We start from the raw sequence: 26,022 nt of genomic DNA on the forward strand, positions 1-26,022 counted from the left end.
CCTTCGATAGCTCAGCTGGTAGAGCGGAGGACTGTAGAGGCGCCGCCCGCCCGCGGGAATCCTTAGGTCGCTGGTTCGATTCCGGCTCGAAGGAGGCTTGGTTTTGCGCCGTGCGGCGGCGCGCTGAAAGCGTCGGTTTTTTTTTTTTTTTTTAATTTTTTTTTGCCAGTCAGGAGCGCGCGCGCCACGTCTGACAGCGCCCGGGGCACCGCGCCGCGCCGAGGCGCCGCTCGCGGCTCCGGGCTGCCCGCCCCCAGCGACGCGGCGTTATACGGGGCGGGGGGGGGGGGGGGGGAGCGGGCTGGCGGCGAGCCGAGCTCGGGCCTCCGCCGCCCCCGCCCGCGGCGCCGCCGCCGCCCTGTCAGCGGCGAAGACTCGCTCCCCCGTCATGCCTCGCGCCAGCCGCCCCCCCCGTCCCCGTCGCAGGCCGGCCCCGCCCCCCTTTCCCCCTCCCCCCGTCCCCCCGTCCCGCGGGACGCGCGGCCCCGCCCCGGTCGCGTGCGGCGGCGGCAGCCAATGGGGCGGCAGTCCGCCTGCGCAGATTCAAACGGTGGCTCTGGAAGGAGGCTGGGCGCGAGATTCGGCGGCACCATCCAAACCCGCCGCGAGCGCGGCGGTGGCGGCGCAGCCCGGACCGCGGGGCCGGCGGAGGGCCGGGGCGGCCAGCGGGCCGGGCCGGACTGAGGCGGCACGGCACGGGAGGAGGCGAGACGAGGCCCGGCGGGGAAGCGGCTCGGGGCGGGAGGGCGCCGCCGGAGCCCGCGGCGGCTCTGACAGGAGCGAGAAGGCGCAGCTGGGCGAGAGCGGGGCCCCTGCGCGTCCCGTGCTTGCGGGCAGCGGCCGGGCTGAGGCCGAGCCATGCCTGCCGCGGCGGGTGCGGGGCCGGGCCGGGGCTGAGGGCGGCCGCCAGCGGGCTCTGGATGCCGCGGAGCTGCGCGGGGAGAGGGGAGCCGTCAGAGGAGCCGCGCCCGCCTGAAGTCACCGCCAGCCGCCCGCCGCCCGCCGCGACGCTGTCCCTTCCGCCGCCCCGGGGCGGCCAGCGGGGCGGCTGCGGGAGGAGGAGCCCGGGCGGGGGCTGCACCCTGCTGCCTTGGCGCCCCCCCCCATGGTGCGCCCCGAGGATGGCGAAGAGACCGCGCAGGTGAGTGTGGCTGCGCGAGCGCTGCGCCATCTTACCCCTCCCCCGGCCAGGCCTGCCCGGTGCCGCCCCCCCCCCCCTCCGCGGCTCCCCGGGCCGGGCTGTGCCGGCTCCGCTCGTGGCCTCCCGCGCTCTGGTGTCGCTCCCGCTGTCCCTCTCAGCCCTCCTGGCCCTGCACCCCCACAGGCGCGGCACCCGTCTTCCCCCTGGCTGCCCCGCATCACCTCGCGGGTATAAACTGCTCCTCGCACCTGTAGGCTGCTCCCACCTGCGCCCTTTTTTGCTCTGCCTCTTTGTTGTAGCTTACCTAGGCAACCTCCTCGGCTCCTGCTTCTTGCGGTCGCTGGCCCTGTCCCCCACGACAACTTTGCTTCCACAGTGACTTTTCCTGCTGCTTGTTTTCCTGCTGCTGGTGTGTTATTTCTTGCTTTTCTATTTCTGAGTTGTTTCTGCGCTGCCTGCATGTCAGGCTTGAGGCTTGAAATTGATGTTCAGGCCTGCTGCTTGGCCGAATATCTTAAATGAACCCGTTTACTCTCACTTGGCATGTTCCTTGATTGAGGATGTCATAAGCTAGCCTGAAATCTCCTGAAGAGCGTTTCTCTCAAACTTCAACAGCAGCCCCAGATACACTTTTCTTTCATTTATAAGAAAACACATGTGTCTTCACTTTGTATTTAAAAGATGAATGTTGGAGAACTGTTTTATTGCCATGGTTATTTTTGCCCTGAATAGAAAATCAGTTTCTGAAAACTGATAAAGTAGTGCTTTAAAAAAGGATTGGGACTGAGAAAGCTTTCACATTAGTATTACTCATTTAGCATCTTTTCCTATCTATGGCATCTGGGGTTTGCTGTGAAACCATGCTTCCTGTGGAAGTGAGGATGGCTTCAAAGTTTCACTTACAAAATCTACTAAACCTGCCTGTGCTGCATCTCTTCTGAAGAGTGAAAGAGTTCACAAATTAATATTATTTTTCTGCAAAACTGAAAGTCAAACAAGAAGGCAGTACTTTTGGGCTGTAATTGTGTAAGAAATGGGGAAAGGTTCATTAAGAGGCTTTGCTTGCAGAGGGTAGCTGCTGGAACTGTCATAATTTAGCAGTCTGCAAGACAACAGTGCATAGAGAGTGTTTTCTGTTACTCTTAACTTGCATTCCGTAACTTCAGAAATTCCATCTATGGTATTGTAACCGATAATTTCATCTTTACAAAGCTGTAACTTGTATTTTCCCTTACGGATATGAAGTGCTTTCATCTTATATTTGAAAATAAAACTAGTTGTGGATCGCAGAGGAACTTCTGGTTCGAGATCAATAACCCTAGAAGAATACCTTATCAGTGTATGATGATGACATTCCTGAAACTAATCATCATAGTATAAGTTTACATCGAGATGCTTTCAAGATCATTAATCTAGATGTAGAGTAAGGAGGAAATATAACTGTTTTGTTCCACATGGTATTAAGTTTAATTCTGTTAAACTATGCTTGATTTTTTCGCATTTGGAAGATCTGTTTTTTTCTTTCAATGGTACCCAACTCAGAGCTGCAAAATAAAGGAAGAGAAAATCAAGGTGAGTTTTATTTGAAGATAGCTAGCACAGAATTCTTGAAGTACTTTTTTTTCCCCCCTAATGTTTCAAATTTCTTGTTTGATGAAATTACATGGCAGCGTTCCACTCTCATGCAATATTTCACTGCAGTTTCATAACTGAGAAAGGTTATTGTAGTTCCTTTGACAATTCTAACACATTTGACAGTCTCTTCTTCCCCCTAAAGCAATATCTGAAGTTAATAGCCCCAGACCTTCACATACATTTAACTTACAGTCTACTGGTGTCCCATTCTAAGCGAGGCCAAAAAGTAAACGGCGCTTCGTGTTGACCCGAGGTGCAAGGGGGCTTGCTCTGTGGTGAGCTGGTTTTCGCCCATGGACGTGGGAGGAGGGGGCCGGGGGGCGCGGGCAGGGCTTGGAATGCGCCGCCTCCCTGGAACCTGAGGGTGAATCCGTCCCAACTGCCGCTGCCAGCTGGGCCCCCACGGCTTCCGCTGCCCTCCTCGGCACCAGCGCCTTGTGTCCAGCATCCTTTTCTTTCTTTCCCCTCTTTTTAAAGTGTTGTTATTATTATTAAGCTTTTAGCATGATGTTACAAACACGAACTGAGCATCAGATGGTTCCTTGTTATCTTCCTGAATGTGAAGGCAGCTCGACCTAGAAGGGACATGTGAATTATTCCTCTCAACAGCAGTGATTCTGAAAACGGAATACAATGGGTTAAACAGAGATATTATTTCAGTTCTAATTATTTTAATAGAGCTAACTAACATTGCTAAGTTGCAGAAGATTATATATGACTATGCAGTAATGCCTGTACTGTTCTGACTTCCAAACTGTTAGTTTTAATGTGGGGAAAAAGCTGTGGTGTACCTTTGTGGAAGTTTATAGAGCACTGATCTTTACCTAACACTTTCAGTATGTCAGTGAAAAATATTTTGAACTTTAATATTAAACACCTAACCATTTTACACTTAGAATATTGATTAAAACTTTTAACCTTGAATGAAACAAAAATGAATTCAAGTCAATTTCTTCCTGCTGGTCTAGAAAGCTGGAGAAACTAGGGAGCTGTCATACTGTGTGTGTTTGATCACTGAGTTTAGGCACCCTAGTATAGCTCAAATACATGCACACTTTAATGTGTAAGGAACATAAGTCATATCTTCTCATCTCCTTGCAAATCTACAGGTGATCTAAGGATAAGTGTTAATGTTTTATGATGCAGTAATTCTTTTTAGAAGTAACGATTAGTTTATCTGAAGTTGTCACTTTTTTTTTTTTTAAGTCTTAGTTATTTTTTTGCCGATCTTGTATAAAACCTGGTACATTTTGGAGGTAGTAACTGAGTGAAAATTAAATTAATGGCACTGTGTTATAATTTGGAACAGAATGTAGAACAGCATTTTACATTTACATTATCTGATTCAAATGTTGTGGCCCTGTCCCCACACCTTGTTCACATAACTTAAGCTTCAGTTCTTGATTTGGTTCACTATGCAGTGGCTGAGTAAGGAGAACAGGTTGACAAATAGCTTGACCACAAGGCTGAATTTTAGTTATAACTAAACTGTATGGTTTACTTGCGATGGAATAGGATTATGATGCTAAGATGTGCTCCTGAACTTTGGCCAGAGCCTGTGGAATGTGGATGAAAAAAAGAGGACAGGAGGGAAAAGGAAAGGAAAACTTAGATACCTGTGGGCCTAAATTCTATTTTATTAGGTCCTAAACCACTTATTTTAAAACAATTTTTTCTTTTAAGAGTTTTGCACTAGCTTTGCAGCCTTTTTTTTTTTTTTTTTGACTCTTCGAGTACTGGGAAGAACTTGGTGTTGACCTTTAGACAAGTTTATTGTCTTGTATTTCACTGGCTCTTGAAAGCTTTAATATTTGTACATGTTTAACTAGTTCTACTGCATCTTGTAGTTAAGTAGGGAAAATCCACATGAAAGTTGTGATGTTGGATGCAAAAGCAGTGTTAAATATATAGGATGTGCCCAACTCTTGCAGATCCAATCTTGTAGTAGTGCTCTATCAAAATAACTGTACATTCATGTTAGTTGTGGAGAAAATATTTTATGTTAACTGCATTTCATGTGAAATGGCAACTATACATAAATGTTTGATCAACATATATGGATAAGTTACATATCCTGGAAAAATGATATTTTGTTTAGAAATCTGCCTTCTAATCCATTTTTTGTGATAGACGCACTGGTTAACTTTATTACTGTGAAGGGATTTATTTACCTTTGACTGAAAAAAAATAAAGTAATTTTCAAGTCTGAGAACTAATTTTTTTTCCTGAAGCATGAACTGATGATATTTATATTGATCTTTATACTGATTACAAAGTATGTGTGTAAACTGAGATTGCAGTGTAAAACTCCTTTTAATTAAAAGCTGTATATCTTGTTGTGGGTCCCTTCTATATGTCTTTGCCATAACTAATACAGAGGACCTGCCCTTCTCACTGTTAGGCCGAGATTTCTGCGTTTGTCTGCATTCATGCTGTCTAACTTGAGTCACTGATGCAGGATAAGTTTAAGTTACACTTCCAGGAAACATTTTCCCATGCCCCTTGTTTATAAGGCTTTGTTTACCAAGGCTGTGAAGCGTACGTTTCTCCTGTAGATGGAGTGTGATCTGTGTGGAGTCACAGAGGTTACCTGATTTCCTATCTCCCTGCCTCTCAGGTTAGAGGGTCAGCACTGATACAGTAGTTCTGTCTATCTGGAGTATTTCTGTCTTCAAAGTTGGGATTTGTATCTACTTCCTGGAACTTTGTGAAGCAACACTTCAAGGCAAGAGGCAACTTAAAATCTCAGGTTGACGCTAGGTTATTTGATGTTCATTTTCTTTTCGGTGGCTCACTACCCCTCACTCCCCTCAGAGTGCAACCCCCTGACCCCAAAAAAGAAAATACTCCTGCTTTTCCATCCACTGGCCTTAGGTAGCCCTCTGGCAGGGATATGTTTCACATTATATCCTCTTTCCTATACTGTTAAAAGATGAGTGTTCATTTGGAGCTCTTCTAGCCGAAGGTTGGATGGGAAAAAGGTTGGGTCCAGTTGAGTTATGAAATGCTGATTGCTTTTTGTACTGGGTATTAAATCTAAAACTGTGTTGATGTTTAGCACTATGACTTTTTTAAAGCCAGGAATTAGTGAACGCTATTTGGTTAAAAATAGAATTCAGCAAGCGCTTCCTTCGCTTGTTAGAATCCAACATAATGGAAAATGGTCTCTTTATACATTTCTTGAGGTTTAATAAACCTCTTAATCTTTTATGCTCAATGGTGTAAAATAGATCATGTTTTTGTGCCACACTTATGAATCCTAACAAAGAGCTTTTGCTTCAGATTTAAGTCTTGACTTAAAATGAGTTGTCTGTCTGTATCCCTGCACGTGATCTTGCAAATCAGACGAATTCTGTTCCTTTAATGTAGTGAATATTGACCACTTCTGAAGGCAGTTTTTTATGTACCTGCAAATTATATATGTCATTTTAGAATAATGTATCCTGTTAGGGGAAAAAACTGAATCGTACATCATCTAATATCTGTAATTAGAAATAAAAAGATAAGTTATTCACTGTTATTTTAAACCCTACTTCTATGTAGTGAGGAAGAAGATGATGACCTTCAGTATGCAGATCATGACTATGAAGTACCACAGCAAAAAGGATTGAAGAAGATATGCAACCGGGTGAAATGGACGCGTGATGAGGTGATATTTTTTTGTTTTACTTTCCTTCCTATGTAATATTGGAAAGACACTGAAGTGTGTTATTCTTTAGTGTTATATTGGGATAGCACATAATATATTTATTGGCTGAGGTTATGTCTTAACAGGATGAAAAGCTGAAGAAGCTGGTAGAGCAAAATGGTACAGATGATTGGGCTTTCATTGCTAGTCATCTACAAGTAAGTGTGAATCTTTGTTTCAGTTAAGTTTCCTTTTAATACTTATTTGCTTTGGTCACGTATCTAGTTTGGAAATGAAGTGATAGAGGAGTCAGAAACACTTACTGGACAAGACTATTTCAACAGGTGCTTGTAACTTGGACTTGAAATCTAGCTCAGACCTTAAAAGACCTTATCAGCTCAAACTGAGACTCATAATGAACAGTGGTCTGAAGTGATCAAAAATAATTGATACTTTGTATTCACATTTTCTATTCGTTCTGGAATATTACTACTTTCTGTCAATTGCATCCTTTATGGTGGTTATATCTACAATTCACAGATACCTTCTGAAATAAATAGGAGAGTGGGGTCACACCTAAAAGACCGCTTGAAAGGAGCAGGAACAATTCCCTGAACAACTTAAGGAAAAGGCTTCTGTGTGTGTGTGTGTGTGTTTAGTCCCTAACAAATGTGAACTTTTGCCCCTCACCGATATTTTTGGTTACGAAGTCTGGAACCTTGGTGGGTTTCTTGTCCTGCTGTTATTTTTAAAATACTCTGTTCTATTCCATTGGTGAGTTTGAACCAACAACTCCTTTACTCATTTCATCACTGAATGACTCCTCAGCTATGAAAACAATCATATGAGCTGGACTGCTAGAAAATACCTACAACTGGAATCAGTTATGTTTCTTTATCTTCTGATTGAATGTTACAAAATGCCTACTATAAAAGCATACCTTGACTCTAAAAAAAGAATTAAATCGTTACCTAAAAGTAGAGTAGAATGTTCACATCTTCGAAATCAAAAAAATTAAAAAGCCTGGTTGATGTTCTTAAAATATTGAATGGAAAGACATAGTAGCATGAAATTCATGTGTAACTAGGTGAAAATAAACTTGAATTCTAAAAGCTTCACAAAATTCTAAACAACTTCAACTTCTGTTTGTTCTTGTCATGTTTGTGCAATTATGTTGCTTCTGATTTTTTTTTTTTTTTTTTTGTGAGTAAGGAATAAATATTAAGGAACAAACTCAAGGCTCCTAAATTTAAGGTGTGCACAGGGAAATCACTATTCCATATATGTACATTAGCCCCTTCCAGAAACAATGGAGTGAGCAAATGGCAGAAGGAGAAAGAGAGTTTTATTAAGATATTCCCAAAAATAGTGCTTGGTGATACTGAGCTACATATGTGGTTAGGAGTTGCATTTGACAAATCTAAACAGAAGTATTTCATAAAGTTCTTCTGTCTCCAAAAACATTTGTTTTCAGCAGATGGGGAAGGAAGCAGACATGATATGACACAGCTGAGGGAGTGGGTAGCTTTTTTCATCCTGCTATTGAACGCAAGATAGGATGTTTTCCTTAATTTTGGCTTAAGGTGTGATTTATCACTTTTTATTTTTGTTACTGTCCTTTTCTTGAAATTGAGGATAGAATCAGATTGGGCTCATAATGTTTACTGATGGGAATGCTTCACTTTTCTTAGTTTGGTTCCTGTGCAGTTACAAGGGTGGAATTAGTCAATGGTAGAAGTGGGAATGGCAGCTAGGCTGCAGGAAAAACTATTGTTCAACTGTGGCTAGGTGAGGTTGGAAAAAAGGTTTCCCAGCTGTTGTGGAAAACATGCATGGAGGATTAGGTTACTCTTCACAAAGTCAAGTAAAGGCGGGCATAGATAGCACTTACCTTGTTACTGACACTCCTTTGCTAGGAAAACCAACTATATTTTGAATTATTAGCAAATAAAGGTGTTCAGAAACTGCCATCTTTTCAGAACTCCCTCAGTCTCAATGTTGGACTGGGTACAAATGAGCCTTCCCTCCATCCTGCCCTGAAAAGTAAAGTGAACTTAAAGATGGCTTAGAGAGGGAATGCAGCTTATGTTCTTTCAATTTATCATAGCTAAGGCAGACCTGAAATGATTTTGCTTTAACCCATCATTGTTCTTGCTCTCCTCCCCTAAATATGTCGAGATTTCAGAAACATCTGGAAGATTGAACACCACAAGACCATGACTTCAAACTCTTTCTTCCCTTGAAAATGGGAATAATTGGTCTCTGTGGAAAGTCTGCCTGTTATGGCTTGTTCTCACCAGGAAATGCTGTTTAATAGCACATTGTAGTATGCTTTTAAACATACAGTGCTTACTTGTGACTAACTTGAAAGTATTGTGATCCACCTCATTTGGGGTATAATAGTGTTTTGGGTTCTTGTGGGGTGGTGTCCGTGTTTTTTTTTTTTTTTTTTTAGTTGAGGGGGCCTTGCAGATTACCTCTTTTTTTTTTTTAACTTCGTCGTAACATGGTAATGTCTTCACTTGGTAGACAAGCCCAGCAAAATTGTGATAATTGCTACTCGTCCAGCGTCTTGCACAGAAAAGAGCAATTTTGCTTGTCCTGGTATCATAAAAGGTTTATTAACATCTAGTGCTAGGGAGGCCCTTATATGCATATTTTGGGGATTTGACCAACTACCCTGATAGTCCCAAACTTTCTTACAGGTACTTCTTAGAAAGTTAAGTGAAAGCTTACTTCTGTTCTGTAGCTGGGAACATTATTTCAGAAGATCTTCAGTAAAATTGCAGAAAAGTGCAAATCACTTACAGATCACAGAAGGTGCAGTGACAGAAATAGTATTTTTTTTTTTTCTTTCAAGGTCTAAATTTGAAGAGCATTGAAATAATTAGTTTAGAACTTCAGGCAAGTGTCGGGGAGTTCTTGTCTTTTTTTTTTTTTGAGAAGAGTTTTTGTAAGCAAACAGAAGAAGAAATCATAAGGGAGAACATGACTATCATACACAAGTCTTTGAAATAAGCTAAAAATCATTGCTAGCTAATACTTACAATGTTTTGTAGCTAAGAGTTTAATAGGTGAACATCGTCTTCTAAAACTATTTCAGAATCGTTCAGATTTTCAGTGCCAGCATCGATGGCAGAAGGTACTAAACCCGGAACTGATTAAAGGTCCCTGGACTAAAGAAGAAGATCAAAGGGTAATGAAAACTATTTAATACTGGTTTTTTTGGTAGTATTTGACTGTTAAGAATGTGAAGATTCTTTGTTCTCATCCCTGCACGTTGTATTTGACACATCTTGTGACATGGATAATTGCATTATATTTATGCTAAGTAAAAATCTAGCTGCTCTTAAGTAGAGGGAATGTCTGGTCTTTTCAAGTATTTCATTTCTCTGTGCTCAGATTGCTAGCTGAACTGCTCTAGCTCACAAAGTAGAGGAGACCTCTTTCTGGCACTAAAGATTGAAGGTGTCGTTTACATCGTTTGTTCCTCAAAACCACCAGACTTTAAAGGGGTTGGGAATGGGGTTGGAAATTTGTTTGTGCTGTAGTGTTAATTAAGCTGGAATGGCTTTTAAAATTCCTTTTGCCAACTTTTGTTAATCCACACTGCATCTCTTTTCCTGTAAAACCGGGGCTGCACTTTAGGGAGAGATACGTTCAGCTTTCAGATGTGATATTTGAAATAGACTGCTTGTCCCCATTATTTAAAACTAATTTAAGCTGTTTCAAACTAGTGTTTGTGAAGTTCTGAATATGATTTGCTTAATATGTTATTTCATAGCTCTCATCAGTCCTCCTTTGAGAAAAAAGTTTCTAATAATGTATAATAAAACAACAAAAAAAGATGAGATGGAGGCTGGGATTTTTTTTTAATGTATATTCACCAGCTGCTTGGTCTTTTTGGAGCTTCCTACTATGAGGATCCTGAAATTTGCAAAAAGTATGTGCATCAGTATACACTTAAGTCCAGATTCACTAGCTTTAGTGTATAATAACAGATTAGATTTTTTTATTGACAACAATTTTTAAAAACCCAAGTAACTGCCTGCCTCTATCGGACTAGTTTTTTGTCAAATTAACTGTTAACAGTCCTATTCTAAAATGTGAGTTTATCAGTTTCTTCAGTCTTTTTCCAAGACTTAACTTTGCTTTCTAACATGCTTTCATCTGTGTTCCAGGTTATTGAATTAGTTCAGAAGTATGGTCCAAAGCGCTGGTCTTTAATTGCAAAGCACCTGAAAGGAAGAATAGGCAAGCAATGCAGGGAGAGATGGCATAACCATCTCAATCCTGAGGTAAAAAAATCTTCATGGACAGAAGAAGAGGACAGAATAATCTACGAAGCTCACAAGCGTTTGGGAAACCGATGGGCTGAAATTGCAAAACTTCTTCCTGGAAGGTGCTTTTCAACTTTATTTGTATTAAATATGGGAATATGGAAAGCAGGCATTAAAGAAGTCTTTCCAATGTAATATTTTAGTTAACAAACACCTGTTGAACTTTAAGTCACCATATCTTTATCTTGATAGATACTGAAACACATCTCTTACGCATTTGCTTCTATGTTCTTAAAAATCTAGAATACAAAATCAGTGAAAAACCTCTAACACCCTGCAGGTTCCTTCAAACGCCTAACTTGTAATTCATCTAATTTCTAGCAGCTGAAAAAGCTGTAGCAGAGCTGAGGAGGTAAGGTACTAACCGCAAGTAATAGCGGTAGAATCTGCCTTGCAGACCTATGACTGGTTGTTAAAGTGCCTTCATTAATATGCATTTGAGATGACTTTCTTTTTGGTTTAAGATCAGAAGTTTTGGGGGGAGTTTTGCAGAATACTTAAAATTGGAAGTTTGAAAAGCAGACTGTGTTAATAACCTTCAAAGCCTAGGTTTGGGAGTCATGCATTGCGAAGCTAGTTGGTTACCATGTAGTCTCTATAGAGTTAAGAATGAACTATATGTATTGTTCTCCTTTTGTTTGTTTTAAGAGTGATTGCTGACTTATATGCTGTAGAAAATAACATTTCAGGGTATGAAGAGTTTAATGAAATTTTTAGCCTACACTATTAATTGAAATTCAGCGTTAAGCTGGTCCTCTCTAAACTCTATTTGTGTGTTCAGGTGGTGACTGTCTAGCTGCGCCTAAGGCACATCAGCTCTTGTTATGTTGGGAGAGTGAGTCCTTTGGGATGCGTGTTTCAAAACTCGACATTTTGCTTAAGTATTGAATTCATGAATTGCAGGAAGTCCTTTTGAGGAATAGGAAGGGAATGGATTGAATCTGAATGGCACTGCAGGGCGTATGCAAGGACAGAGGCGTTTCCGATGCACTAACTTATTCGGTGAAAGTAAATCCAAGATGAGTCTTACCTAAAAATTGGATCCTTGACTGAGAAATTTGTGAGGAGTTTGACAGTAGGAGGATGAAAAGGGGAAATACCTCTTGGAGTTAAACTTAAGTTATGGATTTAAGCCTCATTCTTTATTTCTGTATACCTCTCTCTAACACTAGAAGTAATGTTCCTAGTATTTAGACTGTAATAGATACATTCATTCTCTGCTCTCACCTTAATGATTGTCTAGTGTTAAAAGTAACTTCAGCATATTTGTCAAGCTGCAGGCCTTCTCTTTCCAAGGGAGTGGCAATCCATAAATGGGTACTGGTCTTTGCCATGTTTGCTTTCTTACAAGATCAGGGCACCAAGAGATAGTAGGATGTTCTTCCACAAAACTGCACATGCTACTTTAGGAGCTGGGGATGCAGGCTGTCATTTTAGAAGAGATGTTTTCTGGCAGCAAACATTAGCCACATTACCCTTGCTATGCTGCAGCTAAGCTTAATGTTCTCTTGCAAGTTTGTAACGGATGCTAAGAGGGTAAAATGATGTAGCAATAGAGAATGTATGGCTGTCCTTGAAGTATCCAAGAAAAAGGGTTCTCGCCCATAATAGCAGCCAGAAGCAAGATTTTTCATTTACTTTTAAATTTCCCTCAGACTTAAAATTCAGGGAAAAAAATTTGGAAAACAGCAGGCTTCCAGTAATTCTGTCAAGAAACCACTGAGAATGGAAACCTCAGTCAAAGCTGCTCAAGCTATCTCGATTTGTGGCTTTGGATTAACCTAATGTAAAAACTCTGTAAACTGTGTGCCGTATTTTAAACTTTCTGAGATATGGAAGCCAATTATGTATGTACACTTTCATTTTAGGACAGATAATTCCATTAAAAATCACTGGAACTCAACAATGCGAAGAAAGGTGGAACAGGAAGGATATCTACAAGATGGTATAAAATCCGAAAGAGGTAGTTCATCCAAACTTCAGCACAAGCCTTGTGCAACTATGGAACACTTGCAAACTCAGAGTCAATTTTACATACCTGTTCAGACGCATGTAAGTTCTAAATCCATGATAATTAGTTTCCCAGCTTTGAATCATTAATTGGATTTGGAAATGGAAATGAATCTGAAAAAAAAAAAAAAAAAAAAATCTGTTAAGTATTTTCCTTTATAGTTTGGTAACTTAAGATTTCTAAAATGTAATCATAGATGTAAGTACAATAACCTAGAGATGATTTTATAGACTCCTTTTCTTTAGAATATGTAAAGTGATATATGTCTCTTAGATTCCAGCATACCAGTATGCCTCACCAGAAGGCAGCTGTATAGAACATGCTTCAGCTTCTTCTAACTTAATTCAGGTAAATTGTTACTGGGTAATGTTAATGAACAAAATATACTTTGTATTGTGCTGTATAATGAAGAGTTTAAAAAAAAAAAAAAAGCAAAAAACCCTGTATCTTGAAAATGTCTGTAATTTTTTATCCTTTGTCTAAATTTACATAAACATTCCTCTGTTTGTAAATAGCTTTTACTACTTAAATGGGAGTTCTCAGCAGGAAAAAAGGACCTGTCTTCACAGACCTCAGTGCTGCAAGTGGATCCAAGTTGTACTTTTTTTACATAAGAGAGCTTTATAAGATGACATTGCAGGGTGTGATAAGTTATTTCTTTGTGTGGGGTTATGTAAATCCATGTAACGACTGTGCTTATTTCTGACACATATGGCTTAAAATAGTCTACTAATTAAATTTTAGGTTAGAATTATGACTTGTTTGTATTACCAAGCTTCTGTGATATTAAAGGGTAGGATTTTGTTTCCTTATATATGCAATAAATACAACCCCATCTGAAAGATTCAGTTCAAATAACGTACTGTGATTTATCTTTGACTCTAAATATGCTGAAGACTAGACGTTTTTCTGACTGATAAACCTCTGTCACTCACTTAAATAGGCTGTTTTGCAGCACTATAAATATTAAAGTATTAAGGGATTTGAAAGCAAAAAGAACATTAATGGGTATATTAGTTTCCTTCTGCTCGTGATACTGGCTCAGTTGGAATCAGAATGTCAGAAACGCCAAGTGTTACAGATGGGAAAGAGAACTTGGTTTGTGCTAGGACTTTCTAGAAGAATTGTTGTAAATCTAGGTTTAGTAAAATAGTTGTTTGGATGAAAGGGAAAAATATTTTGGTTGAGCTAGATGTGTTGAAGGCATTTGGTAGAAGGCTGTACCTTACCTTAAGTTGCGCTGTGCCGTTCATCTTTTTCATATACTGAGAAGAGAGTTCCACTGGTTTCTTACTCTATCTTCTGTACTGGGAAGAGTGCAAATCATAATAAAGCTTTGTGTAGCCTTTAACACTCTGGATTGCCCCTTGAAGAGAATTTTAAGATACTTTCTGCTCCTTGAAGTCCTCCCTAAACAGGAAAGGGAGTTATAAAAGGGAGTGTAACTAGTTTTGAAACTCATGGTGTACGTTCTCACTTGTCATGTTTTCTTTTTTTAAACAAATTCTTTAGCTTATGTAGCAATATTGGAAAGATACAAGGAGACAAAAAACAGCTAGGTCCTTTTCTTTTCCAATAGTAGTAGCAGGATTGTTTGTATAGATACTCCATCAGCAAATGTTGGTTTGAAACACTGTCTTGCACACTTGTTGAGGATAATCAAATTCAAAAATCTGGTGAACATGTCTACCTGAGTGCTCGTACTGTTAGGTTGATTAGAGCTGGAACTTAGTAGTTTTCAGTTAATCTGCTGTAGCATACTGAACATCTACAGACCGTATTGGAAACCTTTTAGAGTTGTAAAATATTGCTTTAAAATCAAATCAGTCTCTTATTAATTGCTGGAGTTGTTTTGCTTGCAAGTGACTACTGCATTACATAACATGATACAGCTGGTTCCAGTATGTGCAGACTGTTGTTAAAAATGTAGTTGAGGTATAATGTAAAATTTTTATTATGTGATGGGGAGGAGAAGAGCAAAAATAGTAATGACTTCTTTCTTAAATGTTTCAGCAATCATTTATTGATGATGATCCTGATAAAGAAAAGAAAATAAAGGAACTTGAGTTGCTGCTTATGTCTGCAGAGAATGAAATCAGAAGAAAACGAGTATCATCTGTAAGAATTGTACATTTCTATAAATATTTGAATTTGCTTTACTGAAATTAATCCTCAGCAATTTAGTGATGGATGTTTGGTTTTGTATGATATTTTTATCTGACTCTCTAAACTTAATCAAACTTAGTATGGAAGCTGGGTTGTAAAACAAAGTCTCTATATAAATTTGAGGCAAAATATTTTTAGTGTAATTCTCTAAATTCTGAAAACAGCAGAAATGGGACTTGCTGTTTGCCACTCATTCCTAACTTAAGACCCAGGATTTTAAACGTTTGCTACCTCTTCGAGATTATTATCTTCTCTATTTGGTTTTGTAGGTCAGCTATGTTAATCCTCTGATCAACAGTGAAAAGTGAAAAATATATAGGCTCTGCCCTTTTTGATTTCAAAAGGCTATCTCTGGTCCCATCGATGAGATTTTTGTGAAACTCCTGTGTGAATGCTTGCAGTACCTAATGTCTGCAAGTTCAAAGAGACGATTTGACAGAAACTCGCATAAATAATGTGTACATTTTCATGTACAAAAATGTTTGTTCTTTAGTGGAAAGGGAGGAAACTTGCAGATGACGCTTATTTATTTAGTCAGGAATGGGACTCTGAGCAATGTCGAATACCTAACTAACCCAACCACACTGCCCGCTAATTTAGGTTACAGATAGTTCTACAGTTTTTATGTAGTTGAACTATTCCTGAGATACTCCTGAAACACTGCAACATTCTGCTTATATAGTAGGATCTACTTTATTTTTAGGGTTTTTTAAAATGAAAATTTAACTCTTAATCTTGAGTACTAAGCAGTATACTAAGATGGGTAACCATTTGGAAGTTAAGTAAAGCAACATGGAATCTTCATTAAAAGATATCTGATCATATTAGGGGTATTTCATGTTTTAGAAACAGTTTCTAGTCTTAACATGCATCTATATACTGCAATGAAGATGACTTCATAATATTCTCATGTTCAGGAGCACAGGAAACTTGCATCAGAGATGGCTTCCAATATATCCCATAACGACCTAAGTATAAGCACACATAAGACTGGATTTGAATCTTATATGAATGAGGGGTGAGATAAAAGAATGTTGAATCTGCTGCTGCAAGGGGAAGATTGTAACTTTGTTAATGCAAACAGATAACTTGTTTGAAAATGCAAAAATTAGCAGTTGTGCTTAGTCATTCCACATATTTTCCTCCCCTTCACATAATTTAGTCATTTTTGATTTCCAAGTTGAATATCATTAACACATTTCTTCATACTTTTTAGCAAGCTGGAAATCTGCCTAGTTGGTCTGGAAGTTTTGTCTTGGAAGACAGTGTGTCTAATACACTAAATAGCCTTGGGGAGCAAACAAGTGAATTCTACAGCATGGATGAAACCCAGGGCACATCTGTTCAGCAGAATTCACCCACTAAGTATTTGGCTGTGGAAGCAAATGCTGTGTTGTCATCTTTACAAACCATTCCAGAATTTGCAGAGACACTAGAGCTTATTGAATCTGTAAGTCTGGGTATTCATTCTAAAAAATATTTATTTGGAGATGTCAAAATTGATTCCATGTATATAAGGTATTTTTGAATTACATATTTTGAAAAGGTACAAGGAGAATAATTAACTGTGTATATGGCTTCTGGAGGTAGAGAGCTGTTAGACTGACTGTGACGCTGTGTTGCAATCTTGGATAAGCCTATTTGTACTTCTGTTTTGCATCTTACCTCATAGGATCCTGTAGCTTGGAGTGATGTCACCAGTTTTGACCTTTCAGAGGCTGTTGCATCTCCCGTCAAGCCAGCTCCAGTAAAACTAATGCGAATTCAACACAATGAAGGGGCTACAGAGTGCCAGTTTAATGTTAGTGTTGTGCTTGATGGCAAAAAACCCAGTGGCATCAGTGGTGAGGAAGAAGCAGTTTTTTCAGCAACCCCAAACCTAACCAAATTCAGCACTCCACCTACTATCCTAAGAAAGAAAAAGAGATTGCGTGTTGGGCAATCACCAGTTAATGAACTGAATGATGGCTTGTGTAATGATGCCATCAATGTTGCACTAAAGCACACACCAGTGAAAACACTACCATTTTCTCCATCACAGGTAAGCTTCTTTTTAAATATAGCTAAGTTATGAGTATTGCAGTGAGTGGTTCATAAACTTCAAATACTTTCTCCCTAGTAATATGTTGTAGTCTAACAAATATGTCCAAAAATCTTCTTAAAACATCTGCTTAAGGGTAGTCTATTGTTTTTTTTTTTTTTTTTTTTTAAATAATGTACTTCAGTTTTGAAGATTGACTTTTGTGGTGAGAAGTCTTCTGCCTCAGCTCATGCTTTCTCATGGAGATATTGTTGAAAATTCTAATTTGTCCTTGGGTCTGTGACCTAAGCAAACGGTAGGTATTTTAAAAAGCATGGTTTCACTAATGAATTTGGCAAATGCCCTGGAGTATAAGTTTAAAATAGCTTATTGGAGTTTGTCAGTAAAACCCCTTCAGATAATTTGTGTGTATGTGTGTTTTTTTTTTTAATTGTTCAATACAACTGTAACGTCATTTAAGTTAGCTTTTTTTTCCTCTTGTCTTTAGTTTTTCAACACTTGCTCTGGAAATGAACAGTTTAACCTTGAAAATCCTCCATTTACATCCACTCCGATCTGTGGACAGAAGGTTCTAATTACAACTCCTCTACACAAGGAAATGACACCAAAAGATCAAAAGGAAAATGCAGGGTAGGGTTATTGCATTAAGGATCTGGTGGTGTTTTTCAAATAAAAGCAAGTTCTTTTTCTGAACGTTGTGAAATTAGTCTACTTGTATGCTACGAATGAGTTCAAAAAACCCTGACATGTAACTACTTGTATACAGACATAAATTGGCCTCCTCCCTTTACTTCACAGGAAGTGATTTGCACTCACTAATTTTTTTTTAAAATAAGTACAGAACAAAATGCAATTACATTTATATACACCAGGGGCAATTTTATAGTAATTCAGTACTTCCTGATTTGTGGTGGTGATACCTGTTGTGTAAATTAAGGTATTTAAAAATGTTTGAATAACTTAAATTCATATTATTACATCTTTTTTGATAAATTAAAATATTAAAATGCTTATATAAGTGCTTTTCTGTGTTTGAATAGTTTTAGAACTCCCACAATTAGAAGATCTCTGCTGGGTTCAACACCAAGGACGCCAACTCCTTTTAAAAATGCTCTGGCTGCTCAGGAAAAAAAGTATGGCCCCCTCAAACTGATGGTATGTGATGACATAAATCTATCTTGTTTCTGTTAAAGTAGTCTGAATGGCCTCTTGTTTTTGAGATAACAAGCCTAAGCATGATTTTGGAAAGCCATCTAATGTTTTGGGATCTTTCAGTATTATCCTGGAGAATAGCTAGACAGTGGATCAACAATGTTTCAGGCCTTCCACGAAGGACAGACTAGTATCCCTCAGTGTGGGATGGAGGCATTGCTTTTTTGGTCTGTATTCAGTCCATCTACTCATTTGATCCATAGCAGTTTTCTGTAACTGCTGACAAGGACAGAGCTAACACATCGGTTCTGTGTTTATGAGATATTTTAAATTGGGGTAGTCTTACTAACGCTCTATCACCTAGTAGACACTAACATCATTGAGAATTTTATTTTAATAATTTGGTGTTCTAGTTTTTCAATAGGAATTTTTTAAGTGAGAGTGAGTGGGTGTGGCTCCTTCAATTGGATAAAGCAGGCTGGTGCAGATGAGTGTGACTGACTTCATTATTTTAAGCAACTTTCACACTTGACTTGAAAAACTTCATTATCTTTGGAACTTCTGGGCTGTGTAAGAGATGAGCTTTTTTTTTTTTCTGGTTTTGGTTCTACAATACTAGGAATTAAACCAGCTGTTTGCTACAGCAGGCTAGTATACTGAGCATTTTTTTGTTGGGAAGATTTTAGTATTTTATCTTTCGTAGGGTTTTCTTGAGTAAAGTTTAGAATTTTCTTGATCCTAGAAACTAAATAACATAGTAATTCATGACTGCTCTGATTCTTATAGCTGTCACAGAAGTCTCTTCTGGTTGTGTAACCATGCTTTTTTCAGAGCATCAGATTTTTGCTCCTTAGCCTTGCTAAGGCGTTTTAATGCGTAATAACTTTTGGAATCCAGTAGACATGTGCCTTTCAAATGCTGAATAATTTCCAGCAATATATATTGACTACTACTTTTCTGCAAACACAGAAGGTAGCTCAGACTTTGCCACAGGGCTTGGCACCATCTGTGTTACCCTATAGATTCGCAGTCTCTCACTATGCAAATGGAGTGGTTTGACATTCCTGTTTCTGTCCACTGTTAACCTCCTGTTCAAAATCAAATTTTGAGGGCTTAAGGGAATTCTTCTCCTGTTCGTACACAAAGGAGCCATCTGTATGGCTTCTGTGAAATTCTGTACTGTACTTAGGACTATCAATGTCCTATTCAAAGATTAGTGTTGAAAGATTAATATATATTCCTTTTCCAACGAGAGGCATACTTTTATAGTACAGTTTTTTTATATTGCTATGTATAAAGAATTTTTTATCCCTTTTGTCTATGGATAACTATCGCTAATAAACACAAACAGGTAAATAGTTTACATGTCTTCAGTGCTACCTTGTGTTCTTACAAGGCAGTGTGTGTATGTACATTTTATCTGGCTAAAAACAGTGTGGAGTAATATGAATTATAAAATTGCATAGCCTTGAAATCTTGTTGTATAGTTGTTAAATATGATAATCTGCATTCTTAAAGACCCTGCAAAATCCAGTAACAGATTTAGCTCACCTAAATTAGGTGAATGTAGGATATGATGAAGAGCAGTAACTAATACGCTTCCTATGTTTTTCTTCTCCAATTTTAATCAATTTAGTCACAACCACTTGCCTTCTTAGAGGAAGATATTAGGGAAGTTTTGAAAGAGGAAACTGGAACAGACATATTTTTCAAGGAGGAAGATGACTCTGTGTATAAAAGCTGCAAGCAAGAGGTAACATTGCAATAATGCTTTCAGATAGGAAATAACTGCTTTTAACCAAGATTTTTAAGAACTTCTGTAAAACGTTGATTGCAGCACAATTCTACTAAGAAAGTCAGAAAATCACTGGTCCTAGATCCATGGGAAAAAGAAGAGCTTGGTGCCCCACTCTTTACAGAAGATGGTACTTTGGATGTACAGGTGGGTATTAAACTACTGAATAGCATCACTGGCAGCAGCATTAATGTAGAATTGAATGTCTTGCACTATATCAGCTAAAACAAAGAGTTTGGTTGCAGGCTGGATTCATAAATTTGTGAAGTGAAAGTTTCCTTCACTTTGAAATGTTAGTTTAAATACTTGAGCAATACTTGGATATTGGGCTTCCATGCATGAATTCTTCCTTCACCCTACTTAGGGCAGAGAAGTGGGAAGTTTCAGCTGGGAGAGTACTCTGGATGCCTTTGCTGTCTTAGCACAGCTGCTTCCATCCTGATTAACTCTACACTTAATATATATTATCATATTGAAGCGCTCTGATTCACTAAGTAGATGATACTGGCCTCTGTTTAGCATGCTAAACAGTTTAGTAGACAAGTTCTGAGGATTCTTAACCGCATGTTAAGTGACATGTTTTTCCTCTTACTACTTTACATTACTTTAAGAAATATCAAGCATGTAGAAAATGAGGTTTTGCGGTCTTCTCTCTAAAGGAATTTGAATACTTCTCTCTCAACAACTAGGGCATGAGGAGTTTGGAGGTGGGGCTGTTTTGTCCCTCCTTTCTTTAAAAAGTAGCTCAGTATTTTTTAACTGGATGATTGAATGAATAAATAAAACGTTATTCTTGTAGTTTGTGGGAAAACTTCATTCTAATATCATTCTTAAAATAACGCATGTAGCTGTTTAATCCTGAAAGCATAAATGTCTGTGAATCTTGGTCAGGTATAGAGTTATGTTCAGGAGGTAGATGCCAACGTTCCTGAAATGAAGAGGTGTTTATATCCTACCCCTTTCTGACTGTTGTGGCTAGCTTTCTAAATTCCCTTCTTGAATGCTTCATAAAAACTCTGCTAAGCCTTGGGTGTTGGATGCTCTGCCACCTAGTGGAATTCCCTGGTTCCCTGTGAATATCTCTCTGCCTTCTTGTTAATAGTGTTGCTGCAACCATTCAAAATAAAAACAGAATGCCCAGTATTCTCTTTGCAATATTTTGATATGGCATTGTGTGTTGTGTATCACTGATCTTCAGGTTATTAAGTTAAAATCAAGGGTAGCTGAGGCAGTTGATTGGGCTTTCACTCTGTTTCACTCAATGTTGATGCGACAGAAATGTTCCCCGCTGTGAAGAAGGGAGATGGTGGCAGTACCTGGCAGTGCCCGACTTAAATGAAGAATGCACTGATCCTTAAGGGGAAATTGCTTGTGCACGGGGAGGTCGGTTAGGAGTAAGGTCCCAGGTAGAATAAATATGTAAAGGTAGTTTAAAAGACTTTAATGAGGTATTTTGGTAAGCAAGCAAGTACACTTACCAGTTGCTCTTATGTAACTTTCTTCTCTTAAAGACTTGTCATGCACCTTGCTTCTGCCTTGCTGTAATAAACATGAAATGTTTTTCTTCTTCCTTTCCGTAAAAATTATCAGCATTTGAAACTCATTTGTTGAATGGTCAATCGAGCGATCATTTCATTTCTTAAAGCACTTCCTCCCGTCAGTACTGATACGGGCTTAGTATTTTAACTGTAGACTCCTTGTCCTTAGTTATACAAGAGTTGTACTAGAACTGGATTATAAGCTGTTTTTCTTAAAACTGTTTTGTAGTTACTGCTTGGCTTTATCAGGTCTCGTTTTTAACCAAATGTAGTCAGCGTTATACAAAAGAGAAACAATCTATTCAATGCCCAAATCGTGCTGGCAGCTAATTGTTATATGGTACTCGACAGTGACTATGAATCCTCGTATAGCCTGGGCTAGTTTTTTGTGTAGTATTTGTTTTATTATTTTTTTCTCTCAAATTTATTCCGAAGAGTCTACCTGTTAAGTAGGTGCTTTGTTTTCATTTTGGCTTCTCTGATCAGAGCAGTTAACGATTATATTTTTATGAAATACTAAATATGATTCCTGTTCCCTACCCTCTTTTTTGTCATCAGTCGGAAAATGTGTATACCACATCTTTATTAATGATACCATTGTTGGAAATACATGACAACAGATGTAACCTGACATCAGAAAAACAGGATACAAATTCAGCAAACAAAGCAAATGCAGTAATTAAGAAGAAATGGAGTGCATGTTCTTCAAAAAATGTCAAAATGGAGAAATCTCTTCAGGTCTGGATTGAAAACATTCTGTTATTTTTAGCAGATTAACTATTAACTTTTTATTTTCTATCTCATTCTAATGTCCAGAATTGTTCTGTTCAGTTATTTAGTTTGGATCAGTGTTTCCAAGATCATTATTTTTCACAAGTTGCTCATTTGTCCATGAAATACTATTCATGTTTAAGTTCTTTAAATAAGGTTCTGATGTTTATTAGAAGCCACTTAGTGGTTTCTAATAAAGATTTAAACACATCTGTCTGGTCCAGAATTATGCATTCAAGAACATACTTGAAAGGGGTTCTTAGTCATACCATACCACTATTGTTTGAACCATCTTTCTCCTTTTTTCCCCTGAGAAACCCTCCCTCAGTTTACTTGTTTCTCTAGTTATGAATCCTTTCCATGAATCAAGTCCTACAGAATTACTGGGAAACTCAAATGGCTAATTTTCTGTGTGTCTATATGCATAACTGGTTCTGTTGGATCAGTTTCTAGCTCATGTTGTGGGAGGGAGAAACTTGCCTTCCTCATATTACACTACAGTCTGCAACTGTCAGGTCCAATCTAGAGATACTACAAATCAGCTTGAGATTGAATAAATCATATAAACATTCAGTGTGTATGTGTTTGTTTTATGATGGAAGCAGGAGTAGTGGCCCCATTATTCTTCCATTCATTATTCTTGGTCCTAGTTCCTCTGTCACTTCTAGTACATTCCCAAAATGTGTGACTGTTCTCTTACAGCTGCCAGTTCTTTTTCAATGAAGTACTTTACTCTTTTTTTTTTTTTCCCCCCACCCCCTTCCTTGTTTCAGTTGCCAGAATCGTTTTGCCTTTCTTGGTGTCTCCAGACAGTTGTCAATACAAGTGAAAGATATCCAAAATGAAGCTAATTTACTTCCCTATTATGTATTAACTGTTGAACTAATCTCTTCTTAAGAACCTTTCTCATGTTGTGTTTTAGAACTTAAAACATAACATGGATATACTGGTGGTGAGCTGGATTAAGGGGTGAGAGCTTTGTCACAGATTTTAGGTATGCAGTATTGTAGAACAAGGTCCCTCTCCGTAAAAATACAGTACAGTATTGCTAGAATTTGACAATTTATTAATGAGAATTAATAATGAGAGTTAATTAATAATTAAAATAATGAGAATTGCTTAACTAAAAGACTTAATCCTTAAAGTTAAGAGAACTCTCATTAACTGAATTTTATTTTATGCAGTCAAATTATGAGTGGGAAGCAGTTGTTTATGGAAAAACAGAAGACCAGCTTATCATGACTGAACAAGCGAGAAGATATCTGAGCACTTACACAGCTACCAACAGCACTTCAAGGGCTCTGATACTGTGATGATCACTGCAACTGACAACCATCTCTTTCCATTATGACTGACATGTCTTGAGAGAGACTCCAGCAAAATACTTGTAAATTAATTCTTTATTTTGAGACAGCCTTAAAGCTTCCTTTCTTTTTTGGTAGACAAAGAGCAGACATGAAGCTTTTGCTGCCATTATGAAGGGATAGTACAAACAATTCTGCAATGAATTCCTTAAATATTAAAAAAAAACACAAAAAACTTCAAATACTATAAAAAGAATGGTAAAGAGTGTTATAGTACACATCAACATACAGTTCTTAGGTCCATTTTTCATATTTATTCTTTTGATTTGCTTTCTTTCCTGTTACTGCAGTTCCTACATAAGAGTAGGCTTATAGGTCCTTACTGATTTCTGAATGAGCAACATATGTGACTGAATGTGCTTTTTGCTTATGTAGCATTTCTCTAGTATATAAAGAAACACAATGGAAAGGAGTATAAAGGAAGGATAGAAAGTTGCACTACTAATTTTTTGGTATGCTGCAAAAAAAAAAAATTAACTACAGTGTTAAATATATTTATTTGGGAATGGTACTAGAAATAGGCAGAGGGGATGAATTAGGTTTTAGTGTAAAGCATCAGTATTTTCTTCATAAATCTCAAAATGAGATGATTGTTGAATGTATTGTACAGTTTGTAGGAGCAGGGAAAATTTTGTAAATTGGAAAGGAGTCTGTTTTTATAATTTATTTTCATTTTAAAGCTTAAATGTAGATATTTATGTGTATGCAGGTTGTCTAGAAGCCAACGTTGTTTCCTGTTATAACAGCAAAAATGGAAAAAGGACAAGTCTAACTTTTACCTTAAAGTATGGAATAGCAGAAGAATTCCAGTGGTGAAGTGTACAAATCTATACTGTATGTTACATCTACATAAAGATTGCACTATAAACCCTTAAATCATGTTGGTCTATGAAATAGTTACAAGGTATACCTGTATTATACAGTAACTGTTCCTGTAATTTGCTAAATATATTTAGAGAGCAAGCTTAGGGTCCTATCTGTGACCTGGGAATACTTTGTCCTACATAGGAACTAAAAATTAATGCATTTTATTGTAACTTTTTAAAAAAAAAGGAACTCGGCACCTTGTTTCTCAAAACAGTTATCTGCACTTAGTTTTGACCATTATATATTTACTGAACGTTTGAAGAGCAAAGAGAACATTCTTTTATTTATGAAAATCTTTTTGTCCTTATTTAAACTTATACAGGTCGCAACAGTTGCTTTAGTTGCCTATTTTAGGTATTTGCACTTATTTTATGTTTTCTTTTTTAAAGGAATGTCTTGGTTTGCTTTTGTTGTAGAGATTTTTATGTAGTTCATTTCTAGCAAATTATAATGGTGTGCTATCAACAAATACTGACAGGTAAATAGAAATGTACACTGTAGTTTTAGCTATTTATAATTCAGACACTCTTCCTCTCCACTCCCGGGTGTGCTGCTATAGATAGTGGCAGAATCGGCTTGCTGCTATGAGAGATGGAAAGAGCGAGCATCATATGCACTGTATGTAAAACTACGAAAATGATGTCAGGTTCTCTAGTTAACTTTATGAGATCAACCAGTACTATGCAGGGTGTGGAAAGTATTCCTATCACTTCAATATCAAAGATGGTAGCGATAGTTTTATGGTGGAAAATTGTAACATGATGAGTGGCGCTAGGAAGGTAATTGGTTCTTAAACTTTTTTAAACATCTCAAAGCTTATACAATCCTTATTTTTAGGAGCTTTTTGATATTAAATGTTTGCCTAGCTATGGCAGTAGTAGGCATAAAAACATTTTTAGCAATTTTTAATTCAGGTGAAAATTTTAAGGGGCGGGGGGAATACAGTAAGCAGGGCGGTTGCAAAATACCCGTTATGCCAGGTTTACTCCTCACCTATGAAAATGGAGAGGAGGTGACTGGGATCCTTGGCAGTAGTAGGTTTAGATGGGTTCAGTTTCACAATGGATTTAACAACAAAAACGCTGCTTCCAGCACAAAATGAATTCATGAAGGACAAAATAACACCTTGAGAGAGAATAAATATCTAGAATCTGGATGATATTTCAGTAGAAGTGGCATCACCAAAACTGCCTATACCAAGTTTAAGTGTAGATTTATGGTAAGTAGTATTAATTTGTGTTAGTATTGGTTGGATCGTCTAGTTAACTCCTACTTTGTTGCTTTAGCAAGAAGATTTTAATCTTTGATATGTCAGGCATCTTTTATTACTTTTTGAATGTTGTGTGCATTTGCATTTCTTTCAGTTTATAAGTAGATTGTACATGCAGCTGCCAAACTTGCATGAGAAATTTAATACATTATTCCATTTTTTTGTTTTAAAGTTTGACATAATGTACAACAAATGCCTTGATTAATCTCAGTTTTTGTTGTACTACAAACTTGTTTTATGTAAGAGAATCTCACATACAATACAGACCATATTAATGGCAGAAATAAAGCTTCTATGTACCAG

At 38.3% G+C, this 26,022-nt stretch overlaps 1 protein-coding gene and 1 non-coding gene across 3 annotated transcripts; both read left to right on the forward strand.

Moving 5' to 3' along the window:
* On the forward strand, window positions 1–94 carry TRNAY-GUA (transfer RNA tyrosine (anticodon GUA)). The gene is made up of 2 exons: window positions 1–37; window positions 59–94. It is a non-coding gene; the product is annotated as a tRNA-Tyr (tRNA).
* An 881-nt stretch (window positions 95–975) lies between these two features.
* MYBL1 (MYB proto-oncogene like 1) lies at window positions 976–26,022 on the forward strand. 2 transcript variants are annotated; one of them, XM_068932586.1, is made up of 16 exons: window positions 976–1,141; window positions 6,320–6,425; window positions 6,551–6,622; window positions 9,508–9,600; window positions 10,586–10,806; window positions 12,613–12,796; window positions 13,029–13,103; window positions 14,769–14,873; window positions 16,138–16,371; window positions 16,594–16,962; window positions 17,450–17,592; window positions 18,003–18,117; window positions 19,751–19,867; window positions 19,952–20,056; window positions 22,006–22,185; window positions 23,403–26,022. In XM_068932586.1, the coding sequence occupies exons 1-16, from the start codon at window positions 1,122–1,124 to the stop codon at window positions 23,529–23,531; spliced, it is 2,268 nt and encodes a 755-aa protein (XP_068788687.1). In that variant the 5' UTR covers window positions 976–1,121; the 3' UTR covers window positions 23,532–26,022. The 2 variants fall into 2 exon arrangements, with proteins under 2 accessions (XP_068788687.1, XP_068788686.1); XM_068932585.1 differs by lacking the exon at window positions 13,029–13,103 and having other exon boundaries at window positions 1,032–1,141.

Source organism: Struthio camelus, chromosome 2 (assembly GCF_040807025.1).
Source record: "Struthio camelus isolate bStrCam1 chromosome 2, bStrCam1.hap1, whole genome shotgun sequence".
Classification (NCBI taxonomy): Eukaryota; Metazoa; Chordata; class Aves; order Struthioniformes; family Struthionidae; genus Struthio; species Struthio camelus.

What these genes read in the sequence shown, in the direction of transcription:
- MYBL1 (XM_068932586.1), top strand. Translation starts at nt 1,122, where the DNA reads ATGGCGAAGAGACCGCGCAG. An exon ending in CTAAAGAAGAAGATCAAAGG is followed by an intron (nt 9,601 to 10,585) that starts GTAATGAAAACT and finishes TCTGTGTTCCAG; the next exon opens with GTTATTGAATTAGTTCAGAA. An exon ending in GCAAAACTTCTTCCTGGAAG is followed by an intron (nt 10,807 to 12,612) that starts GTGCTTTTCAAC and finishes CTTTCATTTTAG; the next exon opens with GACAGATAATTCCATTAAAA.